Source organism: Hyperolius riggenbachi, chromosome 4 (assembly GCF_040937935.1).
Source record: "Hyperolius riggenbachi isolate aHypRig1 chromosome 4, aHypRig1.pri, whole genome shotgun sequence".
Classification (NCBI taxonomy): domain Eukaryota; kingdom Metazoa; phylum Chordata; class Amphibia; order Anura; family Hyperoliidae; genus Hyperolius; species Hyperolius riggenbachi.
The window spans coordinates 193,095,241-193,114,922 of NC_090649.1; the positions used below are offsets into that span (position 1 = coordinate 193,095,241).

The window sequence follows — 19,682 nt, forward strand, 5'->3', positions numbered from 1 at the left end:
CACGAGTCAGTATTCTTGATTAAAAATGCACCGATTTTAGCAGTTAAAGGGACTCCGAGCTCAAAATAAAAATGAAATTGGTACTCACCTTGGGCTTTCTGCAGCCCAGTGTAGGTCGGGAGGTGCCACGACGGCGTCCTGGCTCTTCTCCTAGGCCTTCCCTCAGAAATGGCTGCCCGGCGGCTCCCCGCGACACTGGGACCGGGTGTCGGGCCCTTTCTTCCGTATACGTCACGTCTGACATCACCACGCCGGCCGCCTCGTGTCATCACGCCGGCTGGCGTGACAGTACTGCGCATGCGCGCTTAAATCGCGCATGCGCCGTACTGTCACACCGGCCGCCGTGATGGCACGAGGCGGTCGGCATGGTGATGTCAGACATGGCGTATACGGAAGAAAGGGCCCGACACTCAGAAGTGGCTGCCCAGCGGCTCCCGTCAACTCCCCGTGACACTGGGACTGAGTGTCAGGCTCCTTCTTCCGTATACGTCACGTCTGACATCACCACGCCGGCCACCTTGCGTCATCACTGCGGCCTGCGTGACAGTACTGCGCATGCGCACATAAATTGCACATGCGCCGTACTGTCACTCTGGCCGCCGTGATGCCGTGAGGCTGCCGGCCTGGTGACTTCAGACGTGACGTATACGGAAGAAGGAGCCCGACACTCGGTCCCAGTGTTGTGGGGAGCCGCCGGGAGGCGCTGGGCAGCCATTTCTGAGGGAAGGCCTAGGAGAAGAGCCAGGACGCTGTCGTGGGACCTCCCGACCTACATGAAGAGTGATCACGAGCATGACTTCGCCCACTTCCGAAATTGACTCATGATCATGGTCACGAGTAGTAGCGATGGTCGGAAATGCCAATTTCCGATTCCGCAGTAAATCCGCATTCCGCCATTGCCAATTACCGATTCCGCTTTCCGTCACCAATTTCCGCATTCCGATGCGGAATTTCCGCCGGAAATTGCGGAAATTCCGCCCGACTTTAACATCGATTTTCTCAAAAACTATAATGTCTTTTTGAAAACTTTTTTTGCATCTTGTTCACAAGATTCTGTTTAATAAACCCTGAAAATTTGGTGTTTCTAGGACTTACGAGGGCTTTGCTATTAATCGCTAAAGTCGGCGGATTTTTACTGTAATGTAAAATGCAGAAAATAGGGAGATGCGGACTTTCTGCATTTTACATTACAGTAAAAATCCGCCGACTTTAGCGGTTAATAGCAAAGCCCCCGTAAGTCCTAGAAACACCACATTTTCAGGGTTTATTAAACAGAATCTTGTGAACAAGATGCAAATAAAAAGTTTTCAAAAAGACATTATAGTTTTTGAGAAAATCGATGTTAAAGTCGGGTGAAATTTCTGCGATTTCCGGCGGAAATCCGCCTCCCGCACTTGTATTCAGTGGTGCTCAGCAGAGCTCGAATATTCGAGTAGCTCGAATATTCGAGCTCTTTTTCAGCTATTCGAGCTCGGTATTCGAGCTCCGAATAGCTGGAGCTATTCGAATGGGCTATCCGAGTACACTCGAATAGCCCATTCACTATTCGAGCTATTCGAGCAACCCGGCGCTATTCGAGCTCGGTACCGAGCTCAAATAGCGTCATAGCCCAGATTGATGTCCTTAGAGCCAATCAGAGGGCTCCCAGGCCCTCTGACGGCAGCCAATCACAGAGGGGGACCCTGGCCAGCCCCTACCCTATAAATAGCGGCCGCCATGTTCCGTTTCTCCATGCTTGCCTGAGACTTGTACAGAGAGAGAGTTGCTCCTTTGTGCTTTGGCTTAGCAAGTGCTCTATTGTGATCATTTACCTAGCGTTTTTGCTCACCTACACCTGCCATATACACCTATATTGTTGTTAGTTAGATAGACATTGTATTTTAGTTAGTAGCTTGTGTGTTACATTAGAGACAGGCAGCTGCTGCAAGCTTACAGGTTTAGGCCTCAGGGGGGCCTTGCCTCTGTGGGCAGCTGTCCTCTGTTTATTTCTCTCATCTATACCAGTATTTCTGCTGTCCTTTACTAATAGTATTGTAGTTATACTGTACTAGGAGTAGGACACTCACTGACTGTCACTGTTTATAGGCTACTAGCTAGCTCCTGCGTGTGTGCACTCACTCACTGTCTGTGTGTACACACACTCTATTTCCTTCTGATTACTGATAGATTATTGTTAGTTAGTTGTACTTACTTACTACTTACTCTTACTGTACCCGTAGGGACACTCACTGTCACTGTTCATATAGGCTACTAGCTCCTGCGTGTGCGCACTGCACTCACTGTCTGAGTGTACACACACAACACACACTCTATTTCCTTCTGATCGCTGATTGATTATCGTAATTAGTTAGTTCTACTTACTGTTACTACTTACTCTTACTGTACTAGGAGTCTAGGACACTCAGTCACTGTCCATAGGCTACTAGCTCCTGCGTGCGTGCACTCACTGTCTGAGTGTACACACACCCACACTCCATTTCCTTCTGATCGCTGATTGATTATCGTAATTAGTTAGTTGTACTTACTGTTACTACTTACTCTTACTGTACTAGGAGTCTAGGACACTCAGTCACTGTCCATAGGCTACTAGCTCCTGCGTGCGGTCACTCACTGTCTGAGTGTACACACACCACCCACACTCTATTTCCTTCTGATCGCTGATTGATTATTGTAATTAGTTAGTTCTACTTACTGTTACTACTTACTCTTACTGTACTAGGAGTCTAGGACACTCAGTCACTGTGTTCATAGGCTACTAGCTCCTGCGTGCGTGCACTCACTGTCTGAGTGTACACACACCCACACTCCATTTCCTTCTGATCGCTGATTGATTATTGTAATTAGTTAGTTCTACTTACTGTTACTACTTACTCTTGCTGTACTAGGAGTCTAGGACACTCAGTCACTGTGTTCATAGGCTACTAGCTCCTGCGTGCGTGCACTCACTGTCTGAGTGTACACACACCCACACTCCATTTCCTTCTGATCGCTGATTGATTATTGTAATTAGTTAGTTCTACTTACTGTTACTACTTACTCTTACTGTACTAGGAGTCTAGGACACTCAGTCACTGTGTTCATAGGCTACTAGCTCCTGCGTGCGTGCACTCACTGTCTGAGTGTACACACACCCACACTCCATTTCCTTCTGATCGCTGATTGATTATCGTAATTAGTTAGTTCTACTTACTGTTACTACTTACTCTTACTGTACTAGGAGTCTAGGACACTCAGTCACTGTGTTCATAGGCTACTAGCTCCTGCGTGCGTGCACTCACTGTCTGAGTGTACACACACCCACACTCCATTTCCTTCTGATCGCTGATTGATTATTGTAATTAGTTAGTTCTACTTACTGTTACTACTTACTCTTACTGTACTAGGAGTCTAGGACACTCAGTCACTGTGTTCATAGGCTACTAGCTCCTGCGTGCATGCACTCACTGTCTGAGTGTACACACACCCACACTCCATTTCCTTCTGATCGCTGATTGATTATCGTAATTAGTTAGTTGTACTTACTGTTACTACTTACTCTTACTGTACTAGTAGTCTAGGACACTCAGTCACTGTCCATAGGCTACTAGCTCCTGCGTGCGGTCACTCACTGTCTGAGTGTACAAACACCACCCACACTCTATTTCCTTCTGATCGCTGATTGATTATTGTAATTAGTTAGTTCTACTTACTGTTACTACTTACTCTTACTGTACTAGGAGTCTAGGACACTCAGTCACTGTGTTCATAGGCTACTAGCTCCTGCGTGCGTGCACTCACTGTCTGAGTGTACACACACCCACACTCCATTTCCTTCTGATCGCTGATTGATTATTGTAATTAGTTAGTTCTACTTACTGTTACTACTTACTCTTACTGTACTAGGAGTCTAGGACACTCAGTCACTGTGTTCATAGGCTACTAGCTCCTGCGTGCATGCACTCACTGTCTGAGTGTACACACACCCACACTCCATTTCCTTCTGATCGCTGATTGATTATTGTAATTAGTTAGTTCTACTTACTGTTACTACTTACTCTTACTGTACTAGGAGTCTAGGACACTCAGTCACTGTGTTCATAGGCTACTAGCTCCTGCGTGCGTGCACTCACTGTCTGAGTGTACACACACCCACACTCCATTTCCTTCTGATCGCTGATTGATTATCGTAATTAGTTAGTTCTACTTACTGTTACTACTTACTCTTACTGTACTAGGAGTCTAGGACACTCAGTCACTATGTTCATAGGCTACTAGCTCCTGCGTGCGTGCACTCACTGTCTGAGTGTACACACACCCACACTCCATTTCCTTCTGATCGCTGATTGATTATTGTAATTAGTTAGTTCTACTTACTGTTACTACTTACTCTTACTGTACTAGGAGTCTAGGACACTCAGTCACTGTGTTCATAGGCTACTAGCTCCTGCGTGCGTGCACTCACTGTCTGAGTGTACACACACCCACACTCCATTTCCTTCTGATCGCTGATTGATTATCGTAATTAGTTAGTTGTACTTACTGTTACTACTTACTCTTACTGTACTAGGAGTCTAGGACACTCAGTCACTGTCCATAGGCTACTAGCTCCTGCGTGCGGTCACTCACTGTCTGAGTGTACACACACCACCCACACTCTATTTCCTTCTGATCGCTGATTGATTATTGTAATTAGTTAGTTCTACTTACTGTTACTACTTACTCTTACTGTACTAGGAGTCTAGGACACTCAGTCACTGTGTTCATAGGCTACTAGCTCCTGCGTGCGTGCACTCACTGTCTGAGTGTACACACACCCACACTCCATTTCCTTCTGATCGCTGATTGATTATTGTAATTAGTTAGTTCTACTTACTGTTACTACTTACTCTTACTGTACTAGGAGTCTAGGACACTCAGTCACTGTGTTCATAGGCTACTAGCTCCTGCGTGCGTGCACTCACTGTCTGAGTGTACACACACCCACACTCCATTTCCTTCTGATCGCTGATTGATTATTGTAATTAGTTAGTTCTACTTACTGTTACTACTTACTCTTACTGTACTAGGAGTCTAGGACACTTAGTCACTGTGTTCATAGGCTACTAGCTCCTGCGTGCGTGCACTCACTGTCTGAGTGTACACACACAACACACACTCTATTTCCTTCTGATCGCTGATTGATTATCATAATTAGTTAGTTCTACTTACTGTTACTACTTACTCTTACTGTACTAGGAGTCTAGGACACTCAGTCACTGTCCATAGGCTACTAGCTCCTGCGTGCGTGCACTCACTGTCTGAGTGTACACACACTAAATTTACTTGTGATTACTACTGATTATTGTAACTGCTAGTTGTACTTCCTGACTGTTACTACTTACTTACTGTACTAGGGGACACTCACTCAGTCACCTCACCAACCAACCCACTCCATTAAAGTACCCCACTTTTCACCCGCCCTTTTACAAAACTTTTGTCTATACGCCCAAAACATTTAAGATGTCTGGAAGTGGCAGCCAGCGCGGTTTGGGCAAGGGGAAGGGCAGCAAGGGAATCAGGAGGAGAGGGAGCAGCATTGTGGCAAGCCGCGGCCGCGGGCGCGCCACCATGCACAGTTCCGCAGCAGCAGCAGCAGCGTCAGTGGCTAACATTCCTCCCATAGCCACTGGCCGTGGACGCCTTGGGCGCCGCCCAGCAGGAGCATCTGCAACTCACGCTGCAGAGACACAGCAGCAGCAGCGTGTAGCACCTGCTCCCATTTTCCTCCAGCCGGGTCGGAAACGTCCCATTGAGGAAAAGGATGCAGACACTGTGGTGCAACTCATGACGGAGGATGAGCAGCCCGCCATCAGCTCTGCATCCGAGGCCTCCACCCTCACCACCACCACCACCACCACCACCCCTGTTCGCAGCAGCCGCCCAGCAGGGCCTGGGGAGGAGGCCAGTTCACCGTCAGTTGGCGACCTGTCATTCAGCAGTCTTTTGACCCCAGGCATCATGAGTCAATTGTCTGCTGTTGTTGGCGATTTTGAGGAGGAGATGCTGATGGGCACTTTGGGGGATGAGGGATTGGACAGCAAGACTGTGGCGACAGTCAAGCAGCCCATCCATGCATCAGGAGAGGAGTTTGGGGGGTCCTCATCCCAGCAGGACATGTTTCAGGAGGGGGAGGATGATGATGACCCGGTGACAGACAGAGACTGGGTGCCACCACCTCCAGGGGATGTCGTCCTCAGCAGCTCTGAGGAGGAGGAGGAGGATGCTCTTGTGGGCCTTGCAAGGAGGCGCATCATTGCAAGCATTGGCAGCAGCAGTAGGCAGGTCCCACAGCCTGCTGGTGTCTCAGGCTCAGCAGCAGCAGCAGCAGCATCTGCCAGTACCACCACCAGCCGCACCCAAGCCCCCCAAGCCCCCCCCCCAACCACCACAGGGAGACAGGCAGCAGCGCTTCCATGCCGTAGGGGGATGTTTAAGTCACCAATCTGGCGATATTTCACCATGCCCACTGTGTACAGCAAGTACGCCACTTGCAACCACTGTCAGCGGAAGTTGAGCAGAGGTGCAGACCCCTTAAAGTTCTGCACCAGCTCGCTCATCAACCACCTTGCGGCTAAACATTTCCACCAGCATGAGGAGTTCCAGAGGCTGAAGGCATCTGGTGCTGGCAGTGGCACCACACCCATCACTGCACAGCCTTCAGCAGCAGCAGCAGCAACAGCAGCCACCCGCCCTCCTGCTCCTCCAGCAGCACCAGCAGGAGTGCGGAAACGCACTGCTCCTCCCCCCTCTGCAACTCCTGCCGCCGACACTGAGGCCTGTTCTGGCAGCCAGTCCTCAGTGGCCTCCTCTGCTGTGTCTGCTGATTCCCGTGTCAGCAAAAGGCCACGCCAGAGCCTTTTGAGCGAGTCCTTCCAGGGGGTGGTTAGGGCTCTGCCTCCCAGCAGCCGTCGCGTGCGGCAGCTGAACGGCTTGCTGGCACGGGCCATGTGCTCCCAACTCCTGCCGTACACGCTCGTGCAGGAGGGAAGCGACATTCGTGCGCTGCTTGCTTGCGCAGCCCCAGACTGGCAGCTCCCCAGCAGACACTTCTTTGCCCGCAAGGCCATTCCTGCACTGCACCGCTTTGTGATGGCCAATGTGGAGTGAGGGCTGGAGCACGCGGTTGGTGAAAGGGTCCACGTCACCATGGACTCCTGGAGCAGCCGCTTCGGGACAGGCCGCTACCTGTCCTTCACTGTCCACTGGGTCAGCTTGGTGGAAGGGGGTGAGGATGGGAGAGCAGCAGCGGGCACAGCAGCAGCAGCAACACAGTGGGTGGTGCCACCCCGCAGGGTCAGGGGAACTGCAGCAGGTTCCTCCGATCCTCTGCCATCCTCCGGCACACCTGGCCAAACCCCCCGCCTCAGCAGCAGCGTGAAGGCCCGCCACTGCCAAGCGCTGCTGCACTTGGTCAGCCTTGGGAAGACCAAGCTGACGGCAACCCATGTGTTGGCCAAACTCCAGGAGCAGGAGAGGATTTGGCTGACCCCCAGAGGCCTCAGAGTCGGAGAGGTGGTGGCCGACAATGGGGCCAATCTGGTTGCCGCAATAGACAGGGGAAACCTGACCCACATCCCCTGTCTTGCCCACGTGCTGAACCTGGTGGTGCAGAAGTTCCTGCGCACCTACCAGGGGATGGGCGAACTGCTGGAAACGGCAAGGAATGTTGTGCGTCACTTCCGGCGCTCGGCTGCAGCCTGTGCGAGCCTGGAAGACGTGCAAAAGGAGCTGGATCTGCCACGCCATCGGCTGATCCTTGACGTTCCGACTCGCTGGAACTCCACCCTGGCGATGTTGGAGCGTCTGGTTGAACAGAGGCACGCTGTCAAACAGTACCTTGCCCTGGCCACTGTTTCCGCAGCTCAGAGAAGGGACAAGACCAGCAACATCCCGTCCATCGTCCCCGATGATGACTGGAGGCACATGCAGCAGGTGTGCTTTGTGCTGGCTCCCTTCCTGCAGGCCACAAACATGGTGAGCAGGGACCATGCTATGGTCTGCGAGTGGGTGCCCCTGGTTTCTCTGCGGAACAGGGCCCTCGATGCTTTGCTGGAACAGGGAGCGGCAGCCTTGGACCAGCAGGAGCGGCAACCAGCTGCGCAGTCCACCTCTGAGGGGGAGGAGGAGGAGGACTTGGTGGAGGTCCCTGACCTGGCTGCTGATGAGGGGGACAGCACAGCGCAGCTGAGTTGGTGCGGGGGTGGAGAGAGGATGAGGCGGCAAAGGAGGAGGATGAGGACAGCACTGACGTCGATGTGCCAGCAGACGTGGCCCGCCTCTTCCCAATGGCAGCGCACATGCTGACGTGCCTGCGCAGGGACCCCAGGGTGATCCAGATGAAGCAGAGGGAGGACATCTGGATCAGCATGATGTTGGACCCACGCCTCAAGGGGAAGTTGAGCCAGTTCCTGCCGCCTGCAGGAGGAGACCCAGCGCAACAAATAAGGAGCTTGCAGCAGGCCCTTGTTGAGCGCTTGGAGGAAGCCTTCCCCCAGCCTTCCACCCCCACTGTCCAGCAGCGAGCACAGAGGCAGCAGCAGGTGCCTGCATCCAGCAGCAGCAAGCGCCCCACAGACCTGCTGTCTCTCAGCCACGAGCTCTACAGGACTGTAGAGGCTCCGGCAGCAGTGACTAGAGAGGAGATGCATGCAGCAGCATCCTCCTCCGGTCACAGCCAGCGCCTGACCCGCATGGTGGCTGACTACATGGGGTCGTACAGCGGGCTTGACAGCGATGCCCCTGTTGATCCCATGGAGTATTGGGTCAAGCGCATGGAGATCTGGAGCGAGCTGGCGCAGTACGCCCTGGAAGTGCTGTCCTGCCCCCCTTCCAGCGTGCTGTCCGAGCGCTGCTTCAGTGCAGCTGGTGGCGTGGTCACCGAGAAACGCTCACGTCTGTCTCACAAGTCTGTGGACAGACTGACGTTTCTCAAGATGAACCAGGCGTGGGTGGAAGGCGAGTTCCTGGCCCCTGTTGTCGGCGAGAGGGGGACATGAACTGGCTGCCGGAACCATCGTTAATGTGCCTTACCACCCTTTACCACCTCCTGGCTCCTGCTCACTAAGCCAGCCTGGTTCACTTTGACTATTACGTCGCCTGCAGCCACACATTTTACACCTACAGTGGGCTGCTGTGTACTGCCCTTCTGCTGTCTGTCTGTGTTTCCCACTGCCAGGGTACACAGAATTACCTTCTTCTGCTGCCACTCTGCCACCAGCTATTACGTCAAACAATAGCTATATTGGTTGCAAAACCAAAAACCAAAAAACCATAAAAAAAAAAAAAAGGTTTAATTTTTCTGAGGTGCCCGGGTTGAAAACTGTGTTGTCCCAGTTGTGTATTGGACACAATGTGGGCTGCACGACCGCTGTCTGGGACCTCCTGTTGTGTTTATTTACAGCCCTGGTATCACCGCTAGGTACCTGGGCTATTATGTCACGCTGCCTACCTGCTGCCACACTCACACTACTCCTCCATACCTCCTCCTGCTGCTGCTGCTGCTGTCTGTCTGTGTTTCCCACTGCCAGGGTACACTACACAGATGATTTACCTTCTGCTGCCACTCTGCCACCATCTATTACGTCAAACAATAGCTGCTCACATTACTCCTCCATTCCTCCTGCTGCTGTTGCTGTCTGTCTGTGTTTCTCACTGCCAGGGTACACAGAATTACCTTCTGCTGCCACTCTGCCACCAGCTATTACGTCAAACAATAGCTATATTGGTTGCAAAACCAAAACCAAACAAACCATTAAAAAAAAAAAAAAAAAGGTTTAATTTTTCTGAGGTGCCCGGGTTGAAAACTGTGTTGTCCCAGTTGTGTATTAGACACAATGTGGGCTGCACGACCGCTGTCTAGGACCTCCTGTTGTGTTTATTTACAGCCCTGGTATCACCGCTAGGTACCAGGGCTATTATGTCACGCTGCCTACCTGCTGCCACACTCACACTACTCCTCCATACCTCCTCCTGCTGCTGCTGCTGCTGTCTGTCTGTGTTTCCCACTGCCAGGGTACACAGATGATTTACCTTCTGCTGCCACTCTGCCACCAGCTATTACGTCAAACAATAGCTGCTCACATTACTCCTCCATTCCTCCTGCTGCTGTTGCTGTCTGTCTGTGTTTCCCACTGCCAGGGTACACAGAATTACCTTCTGCTGCCACTCTGCCACCAGCTATTACGTCAAACAATAGCTATATTGGTTGCAAAACCAAAACCAAACAAACCATTAAAAAAAAAAAAAAAGGTTTAATTTTTCTGAGGTGCCCGGGTTGAAAACTGTGTTGTCCCAGTTGTGTATTGGACACAATGTGGGCTGCACGACCGCTGTCTGGGACCTCCTGTTGTGTTTATTTACAGCCCTGGTATCACCGCTAGGTACCAGGGCTATTATGTCACGCTGCCTACCTGCTGCCACACTCACACTACTCCTCCATACCTCCTCCTGCTGCTGCTGCTGCTGTCTGTCTGTGTTTCCCACTGCCAGGGTACACAGATGATTTACCTTCTGCTGCCACTCTGCCACCAGCTATTACGTCAAACAATAGCTGCTCGCCTACTCCTCCATTCCTCCTCCTGCTGCTGCTGTCTATCTGTGTTTCCCACTGCCAGGGTACACAGAATTACCTTCTTCTGCTGCCACTCTGCCACCAGCTATTACGTCAAACAATAGCTATATTGGTTGCAAAACCAAAACCAAACAAACCATTAAAAAAAAAAAAAGGTTTAATTTTTCTGAGGTGCCCGGGTTGAAAACTGTGTTGTCCCAGTTGTGTATTGGACACAATGTGGGCTGCACGACCGCTGTCTGGGACCTCCTGTTGTGTTTATTTACAGCCCTGGTATCACCGCTAGGTACCTGGGCTATTATGTCACGCTGCCTACCTGCTGCCACACTCACACTGCTCCTCCATACCTCCTCCTGCTGCTGCTGCTGCTGTCTGTCTGTGTTTCCCACTGCCAGGGTACACAGATGATTTACCTTCTGCTGCCACTCTGCCACCAGCTATTACGTCAAACAATAGCTGCTCGCCTACTCCTCCATTCCTCCTCCTGCTGCTGCTGTCTGTCTGTGTTTCCCACTGCCAGGGTACACAGAATTACCTTCTGCTGCCACTCTGCCACCAGCTATTACGTCAAACAATAGCTATATTGGTTGCAAAACCAAAACCAAACAAACCATTAAAAAAAAAAAAAAAGGTTTAATTTTTCTGAGGTGCCCGGGTTGAAAACTGTGTTGTCCCAGTTGTGTATTGGACACAATGTGGGCTGCACGACCGCTGTCTGGGACCTCCTGTTGTGTTTATTTACAGCCCTGGTATCACCGCTAGGTACCAGGGCTATTATGTCACGGCGAGCTGCCTGCCTCATTGACTGCCTGCTGCCACACACTCATCCTCCTCCTCCTGCTGCTGAATTTACCTCCTGCTGTCTTTGTGTTTCCACTGCCAGGGAGCACATACAATGGCGCTTCCAACATGCGTGCGCCCACCAGCTATTTGTTACGCTCAAAAATAGCTGCATTTCTTTAAAAAAAAAATTGAAAAGAGAAATACGTGAAGAAGAAGAAGACGATATTGAAAAAGAAGGAGAAGGAGAAGATGAAGATGAAGAAGAAGATGAAGAAGAAGATGAAGAAGATGATGAAGAAGAAGATGAAAAAGAAGAAGAAGATGAAGAAGATGAAGAAGATGAAGAAGAAGAAGATGAAGAAGAAGAAGAAGATGAAGAAGAAGAAGAAGAAGATGAAGAAGATGATGAAGAAGATGAAGAAGATGATGAAGAAGATGAAGAAGAAGAAGAAGAAGAAGAAGAAGATGAAGAAGAAGAAGAAGAAGATGAAGAAGAAGAAGAAGAAGATGAAGATGAAGATGAAGAAGAAGAAGATGAAGAAGAAGAAGATGAAGAAGATGAAGATGAAGAAGAAGAAGAAGATGAAGATGAAGAAGAAGAAGAAGATGAAGAAGATGAAGAAGAAGAAGATGATGAAGAAGACAATATAGAAGAAGAAGAAGAAGATATAGAAGAAGAAGATCGAGAAGAAGAAGAAGAAAGATAAAGAAGAAGAAGAACAAGTATATACAGTAACACTACTGAACAAAATTAAGGACACAACTTCTCTTTCCACATTTTTTTTTAAAGGAACATCCCCACATAATCACTTGCTGTTGTTACTTGGAAAAAAAGATGTTTCTTGCATCATTCACCCTCAAAACAAGTGTTGGAAGCTATTTAAGGCCAATTCGAATAGTCAGCTCGAATAGTGAGCTCGAATACCGACTCGAATAGTGAGCTCGAAGTCCGAGGTCGAATCGAATAGTAAAAATTATTCGACTCGAATATTCGACTGACCTCGAATAATTTACTATTCGAATTCGACCAAACTCGAATTTTAAAAAGGGGTATTTGAGCATCACTACTTGTATTACCGATTTCCGCATTCCGATGCGGAAATGCAATTTCCGATCGAAATTTCGGAAATTGCATTTCCGCGGAATCCGAATGAGCATCCCTAACGAGTAGGAAGGGATTACCGATTCGAGTTGAATAACCGCATGTAATCACAAATCACGAGTCAGTATTCTTGATTAAAAACCCACCGATTTTAGCAGTTAAAGGGACTCCGAACTCAAAATAAAAAAATGAAATTGGTACTCACCTTGGGCTTTCTGCAGCCCAGTGTAGGTCTGGAGGTGCCACGACGGCGTCCTGGCTCTTCTCCTAGGCCCTCCCTCAGAAATGGCTGCCTGGCGGCTCCCAGCGGCTCCTCGCGACACTGGGACCGAGTGTCGGGCTCCTTCTTCCGTATACATCACGCCTGACATCACCATGCCGGCCGCCTCGCGTCATCACGGCGGCCGGCGTGACAGTACTGCGCATGCGCGCTTAGATCGCGCATGCGCCGTACTGTCATGCCGGCCGCCGTGATGGCACGAGGTGAGTACCAATTTCATTTTTATTTTGAGCTCGTCCCTTTAATAGAAAAGCCCTCTTAAATGCTAGAAACACTACATTTGCAGGATAAGAACAGTGGGAACAAGAAGAAAACACATTTTCAAGACTTTATCATTTTTGAGAAAGTCAATATTAAAGTTTCGAAGGAAAAAAGTATACATTTAAATGTGGTAAATGACAGTAAATGTAGAAAACGTAACTGTAATCTAAATTAAATTTACATATATCAAAAAAAGAGCAATGAATTTCATGGCCGGGTTTCTAGGGGATGACCATCGGGGGACTACAACTGCGAAGAGGCCCACTGAGAAGAGCCGGATGGACGCCGTGGGATCTCCCGACCTGGGCTGCAGAAAGCCCCAGGTGAGTACCAATTTCGTTTTTAGTCAGAGCTTGGAGTCCCTTTAACTTGTCTGGGGGTACACACTGTCTAATTCTGTTTGTGTGGAAACCCTACCTTATGATGTTATTTGGGGGTTCACTCTACCTATATACCTTATATACTCGCGTATAAGCCTAATTTTTCAACACAAAAAAATTACTGAAAAGTTACCCCCTTGGCTTATATGCAAGTAAGCGGAGCAGAACGGATGGTGCTGATAACTAGTGCACGATCCTTACGCTTCTCTGCCAGTAACAAAACCTGTTCCACCATCCGTTCTGCTCCGCTTACTTGCATATAAGCCAAGGGGGTAACTTTTCAGTAATTTTTTTGTGTTGAAAAATTAGGCTTATACGCGAGTATATAAGGTATATAGGTAGAGTGAACCCCCAAATAACATCATAAGGTAAGGTTTCCACACAAACAGAATTAGACAGTGTGTACCCCCAGACAAGTTAAAGGGACTCCGAGCTCTGACTAAAAACGAAATTGGTACTCACCTGGGGCTTTCTGCAGCCCACCGTAGGTCGGAAGATCCCACAGCGTCCATCTGGCTCTTCTCCCTGGGCCTGTCCAGAAATGGCTGCCCGGCGGCTCCCCGCGACACTGGGACCGAGTGTCGGGCTCCTCTTCCTTAAATGTCACAGCCGTCATCACCATGCCGGTCGCCTCGCATCATCACAGCGGTCGGCGTGACAATACGGCACATGCGTGATTAAACTGACAGCTTGCAGTACCGCTACAGGACATCAGGTGTGATGCTGACTTGATGTCTGATGCAGGCAGCCCAGGAGGAGTCAAGGAAGGTGATTGCGCTGGTAATCTTCTTTCTTCTTCCATTTGGCTGTACCGCCCATCACCAGCCCTCTAGTGGTTATGTCCTTCTGCATGAGCCCCCCTTCTTCTACTTGCCAGTCTGCGCCCAGAACGGTCGCCCTGTCCGCACTGCCCAAGAAATGGCCCTGATTATAACCAAACTCTTAGTGTGCATTAGCTGCATAGGGGCTGGTGCCCATTTTACCTGTTTTGTTAAAAAGGCACTTTGAAGCATTTTGAAATGTCCAACTGTGGATGAGTCCAAAATGAGTTGCATTTTAAATGCTTGTGTGTGATCAGGCCCTAATGTTATGGTCTGAACATGTTCACATATAGGCGTTAAAAAATACCAGGCATTTTAGCCCTATTCACAATCGCAAATAGGCTTTTCAGAATGCTTAAAGAGAACCCAAGGTGGGTTTAAAGAATATTATCTGCATACAGAGGCTGGATCTGCCTATACAGCCCAGCCTCTGTTGCTATCCCAAACCCCCCTAAGGTCCCCTTGCACTCTGCAATCCCTCATAAATCACAGCCACGCTGCTGACAAACAGCTTGTCAGAGCTGGCTGTGTTTATCTCTATAGTGTCAGTCTGCTGCTTTCCCCGCCTCCTGCAGAACTCCAGTCCCCGCCTGCATCCCTTCCCTCCCTGCTGATTGGAGGGAAGGGACGGGGGCAGGGACCGGAGCTATGCAGGAGGCGGGGGAGCATCTGAGACTGACACTACAGATGTAAACACAGCCTCACAGCACGGCTGTGATTTTTGAGGGATTGCAGAGTGCAGGGGGACCTTAGTGGGGTTTGGGATAGCAACAGAGGCTGGGCTGTATAGGCAGATCCAGCCTCTGTATGCAGACAACATTCTTTAAACACACCTCGGGTTTTCTTTAAAGAGAACCTGAATTGAAAATAAAAAGTCAACATAACCATATACAGGTCATAATTACCTCCTGTGTAGTCTACTACTCAATCTCTTTTTCCTGTGTCCTGTTTGTCCACTGTGATCAATGGAATTCTCCGTCCTCCATTTTAAAAATGGCTATTACCCACTAACAGCTTCCTGGTCAGCACACTGTTAAACTGTAATATCATCCACTTGAGCCATAGGGAAACATGGACATTACCTTGCACATTCAGTTGTAACTGACAGCTGCTGATATATAACTGACAGCAACTGGTATATTTCAGTTCTGAAAAAAATATTGTCAGAACTGGAAGGGATCATTTTAAGAAGAAAATTGTGAACTTCTGAGAGGAACTGACCGTGAAGTAAGTATGCAATATTCATTTGCAGCTATGTCATGTGTTTATTTTAAATAATTTTCCTCGCTTCAGGTTCCCTTTAAGTGCCATTTTGAAGCATTTTGTACTGCTTCCACCTATTGGTTTTCCAACGACTCTGAAATGCTTCAATATGCTTCACAATTTATACAACAAGTTTCTTTTTCAGCCTGGTCATTTTTTTTATAACTCATGTGTGACAAGATCCTAAATAATAGCTGTTCAATGGTGCCTGGTTAACCACTTCAGCCTATAGCCCATTTTACCTTAACGCCAAAAGACATTTTTACCTGTCAGCACTCCTTCCATTCATTTAGCCATAACTTTATCACTGCTTCTCTCACGCAAATGATCTATAGCTTTTTTTTTTCACTACAAATTAGGCTTTTTGGGATCTATACTTGTTTTCAGTAAATACTTTATTTTCTATCCATTTTTGGCAAAAACAAGAAAAAAAAGAAAAAACACACTGTTTCTCCAATTCCATCCCCTATAGTTATAAAATAAGCAATGCTACTATAAAAAAACACCAACTTTATTTTCCAATTTGTCCCAGCTATCACAACATTTAAATTATGCTTCTAGTACAATGTATGGCAATATAATATTTGGAAGTAAAGGTGTATTTTCTTTTGTGTTCGGTCAATTGCAAGCCCTTATGTACTGAAATAACAGTAATATACCCTCATGATATACATATTAAAAAAGCTGAGTCCCTAAGGCAACTATTAATTTTTTTAACTGTTTTATAACGTGATTGTTTGGTAACTGGGGTGGGAGGAGCTTTGGAAGGGGTTAATTGTATTATTTTTTTAATACAAAATTTGTGGCGTGTGCAATTTAATTTTTTTGCCACTAGATAGCACTAGAAACTCTACCCTGGTTTTCCAGGAAGTGTTGATTTTTTTTTTACTTTACTCTTCTTCTGTCTTTATGGACATGGCCCCTGATCGGGTCATGTAAATTCACTCCAGGCACTGCGATTGGTTTGGGGAACTCTCGGTTCCCTTCCCCAATTGCCGCTACGGAAAAGCCCCTGGGTAATAGCGGGGATTCAAGTTTGGCTAGCACACCAATGTCGATATTCCAGGATATTTTATTCCTTATTGTATGCACAACATGAGAATTGTTTCGGGCCACGAAGGGTCCCCTTCATCAGATAAAGTACAGACATATGTCATGTCATCGTATGACATCGTTTGTCTGCACTTTATGTGATGAAGGGGACCATTCGCGGCCCCGAAACCATTGTCATGTTGTGCATACAATAAGGAATAAAATATTGTAGAATATCGACATAGGTGTGCTAGCCAAACTGTAATCTTTTATGCTGGACTGATGTGGCTTTTGCATCCTGGCTATGCACCTATCAGCATACGGTAAGGTGTGCCTCTCCTAAACTTGATATTGCACGGGTAATAGCGGGGGTCGCACGGACTTCAGCGGTGTCTATCTGGATGAATACAAAATTCTGCCCAATTACACATTTTCCCCCTCCCCAGGGGTTACATTACTCATTAGTGTTACGAGGTCTCAGTTGTAAATGGGGAGCAGGTGTGTTAAATCTGGTGTTATCTCTCTCAAACTCTCTCATACAGGTCATTGGAAGTTTAACATGGCATCTCATGACAGAGGACTCTCTGAGGACCTCAAAGAAAGAAAATCAAAAGGAGAGAGAGTCCAAAGAATGGCTGGCACTCAATGGGCTGATGCACTGTACCCTGGTTCCACAAGCCACCTTAGTGCTCACAGTCGTAGAGTCACAATGAAGCAGTAGAAGACCTTCTGTCACTACTCATTGATGCCTTGTCTATTCATGTACCTGTTGGAATAAATTTATAAGCATTCATCTTGGGTGCCCAGTGCTTCTACTACTTCATTGCACCTCAAATAAAGAATTGTTGCTCTATATAAAGATGGCTCAGGCTATAAGAATCCCATGAAAAGAATCGTACACTGACTACTTTACATTGTATAAAAGTTTTATTTCTTCAGTTTTGATCCATGAAAGGATGTAATAAAGTAGTTTCAAAAATGGGAGCGGTGTACTCACTTTTGTAAGATACCGTAACATGAGTGACCGCCTGATCATCATTTTGAATGATTTCATGCCGATAAAACAACCATTCTGGCATGCTGGAAAGATCTAGATCAAATGGCTCAATCATGATGATTGATGGACCTCTGGCTGGTATCGCCAATGTAATGTATAGCCCTGGGCTGAGCAGAGTGTTACAGGCCCATCTTTTCACTGGTTTGCTTGCCTCCTCCTGTGTCCCTTGTCTTTTTTTTTTTATTCATCGCCACCGGGTGCCTGTATCACGTGACCTCTCTGCATGTACTGACTTCAGTACATGTGGTGGGGTCACATGGTACAGGCAGGAGGTGGAACACAAGATAAGTGAGACTACAACACTCTGCACAACCGAGTTGTGTGTGTGTGTGTGTGTGTGTGTGTGTGTGTGGGGGGGGGGGGTACATATTACATGGGGGCGGGACCCCCCACACGGTGTGCAGTGTGTGAGCAAGTATTAGATCCCTTTCTGATCCATTACCTAGTGGCAATAGGAGTATAAGGAGTCCAGGAAAGATGTGAGACTATAGATACATTTGTTTATCTCATCAGTTTACTTTAACTTCAGGTTTGTTTTAAAGGACACCGGAAGAGGGATGTGGTAGCTGCCATATTTATTTCCTTTTACACAATGCAGAGTGCCTGGCTATCCTGCTTTTCCTTTGCCTCTAATACCTTTAGCCATAGACCCTCAACAAGCATGCAGATCAGGTGCTCTGCCTGGAGTTTGATTGGATTTGCCACATGCTTGTTTCAGGTTTATGATTTAGACACTTCCGCAACCAAAAAGATCAGCAGGACAGCCAGGCAAGTAGTATTGTCTACGAGGAAATAAATAAGGCAGCCACTATATACTTTGATTTGTGACCAGCACTGCAAGAATACAGCTCTAGTTTATTCAGTTATCATTGGAGATATATATATATATATATATATATATATATATATATATATATATATATATATTAGCAGTGATGCAGTTGATCTTTCTTAGCAGTGGGAGGAGGTGTGCTGGGTGATCTGATTTCCTGGGTAAGGGGTCTTTTTTTACTATGAAACTGGATTGCGATAGCATTTCATTTTCCACTATGCGATTGTGATTGAGCTACTATACTCAGTCTCAGTATAGTAGAGCTCAATCGCATTGAAAACGCGGCAGGACGACGATTGCACTTGGACCAAAATCGCGATGCAATCAGATTGTACTAATGGAAATTGTTGCCGCCATTTCCCTTAGTTTTTTTTTTTTTACAATACTTTGATAACATTTATTGCAAAAAATAAGTTGTGAAATGTACAATGCACATTACTAATAAATGCAAATGAACTATCATAGTCATTTAAAAATAGAAGGAAGATCTAGGTCTTTAACTGCACCTGAACACCTTCCAAGTAGGGTTGCCTAAGCTTTCCTGTAGTATTACTTAAAAAGGTGTGTATTCATTGCAGGTGCCACTGCCCAGACAGGAGATCAAAATATTTCTAAGAACCAGAGCAGCTACTTGCAGCTACGGTAACCTGTTGGATGCTACCAGCCTTCAAAGTGTGGGGAATTATCTGTCAAGACTCCTGAAAGATGAAACGCAAAGAAGATAATGCTGACCACAGTGCAATGATAAATGAAGGAGAGGAAAATGAGATGGTATGTGTTCTCTGTTTTATGTGTCACGTAACCACAGGTAAAAAGAAATAGTATCATGCTGAACATAGTGCAAACATAATGGTATTCCATAGGGTGGCTAACCTCTTTAGGCTTATCGGTTTTCTCTCTCCGAAGAAGGGCATAATATAATGTTCTTGTGAAAATTTAGTGAAAAAAATGTAAACTGAGTGACTTGCAATGCTAAATATCTATAAACACTTTTCTATGATTTTTACATGTCTAGATGTTCAAAATGCACATTTCCCTGAGGATTGAGAGAATATAAATATATAGCTTACTCATTGCTACATGCTAGGTGAATGGAGTTAGAAGGTTAACCATTGCTATATGCTGTGTCACCATCCATGAGTGAATGAGGTTACCATTTCTGAATGCTGGGCGAAGATGACTGGATAAAGTTTCTACTTGCTGAATACTTGGTGAAGATTATTGGATTGCTGTATGGATGTAGCATCTGTAAACGTTACATGCTCAAAGCATTTTCAGGGAGT

General features: G+C 47.3%; 1 protein-coding gene across 1 annotated transcript in view; it reads left to right on the plus strand.

Moving 5' to 3' along the window:
- LOC137504740 (probable cation-transporting ATPase 13A4) overlaps positions 1-19,682 on the plus strand; it is a 169,098-nt gene that overhangs the window by 3,003 nt on the left and 146,413 nt on the right. Inside the window, exon 2 of the mRNA XM_068233323.1 lies at positions 18,978-19,170. Coding sequence (XP_068089424.1) covers positions 19,105-19,170 — 66 coding nt within the window. The 5' untranslated portion in view covers positions 18,978-19,104. The remainder of the gene's footprint in view (positions 1-18,977; positions 19,171-19,682) is intronic.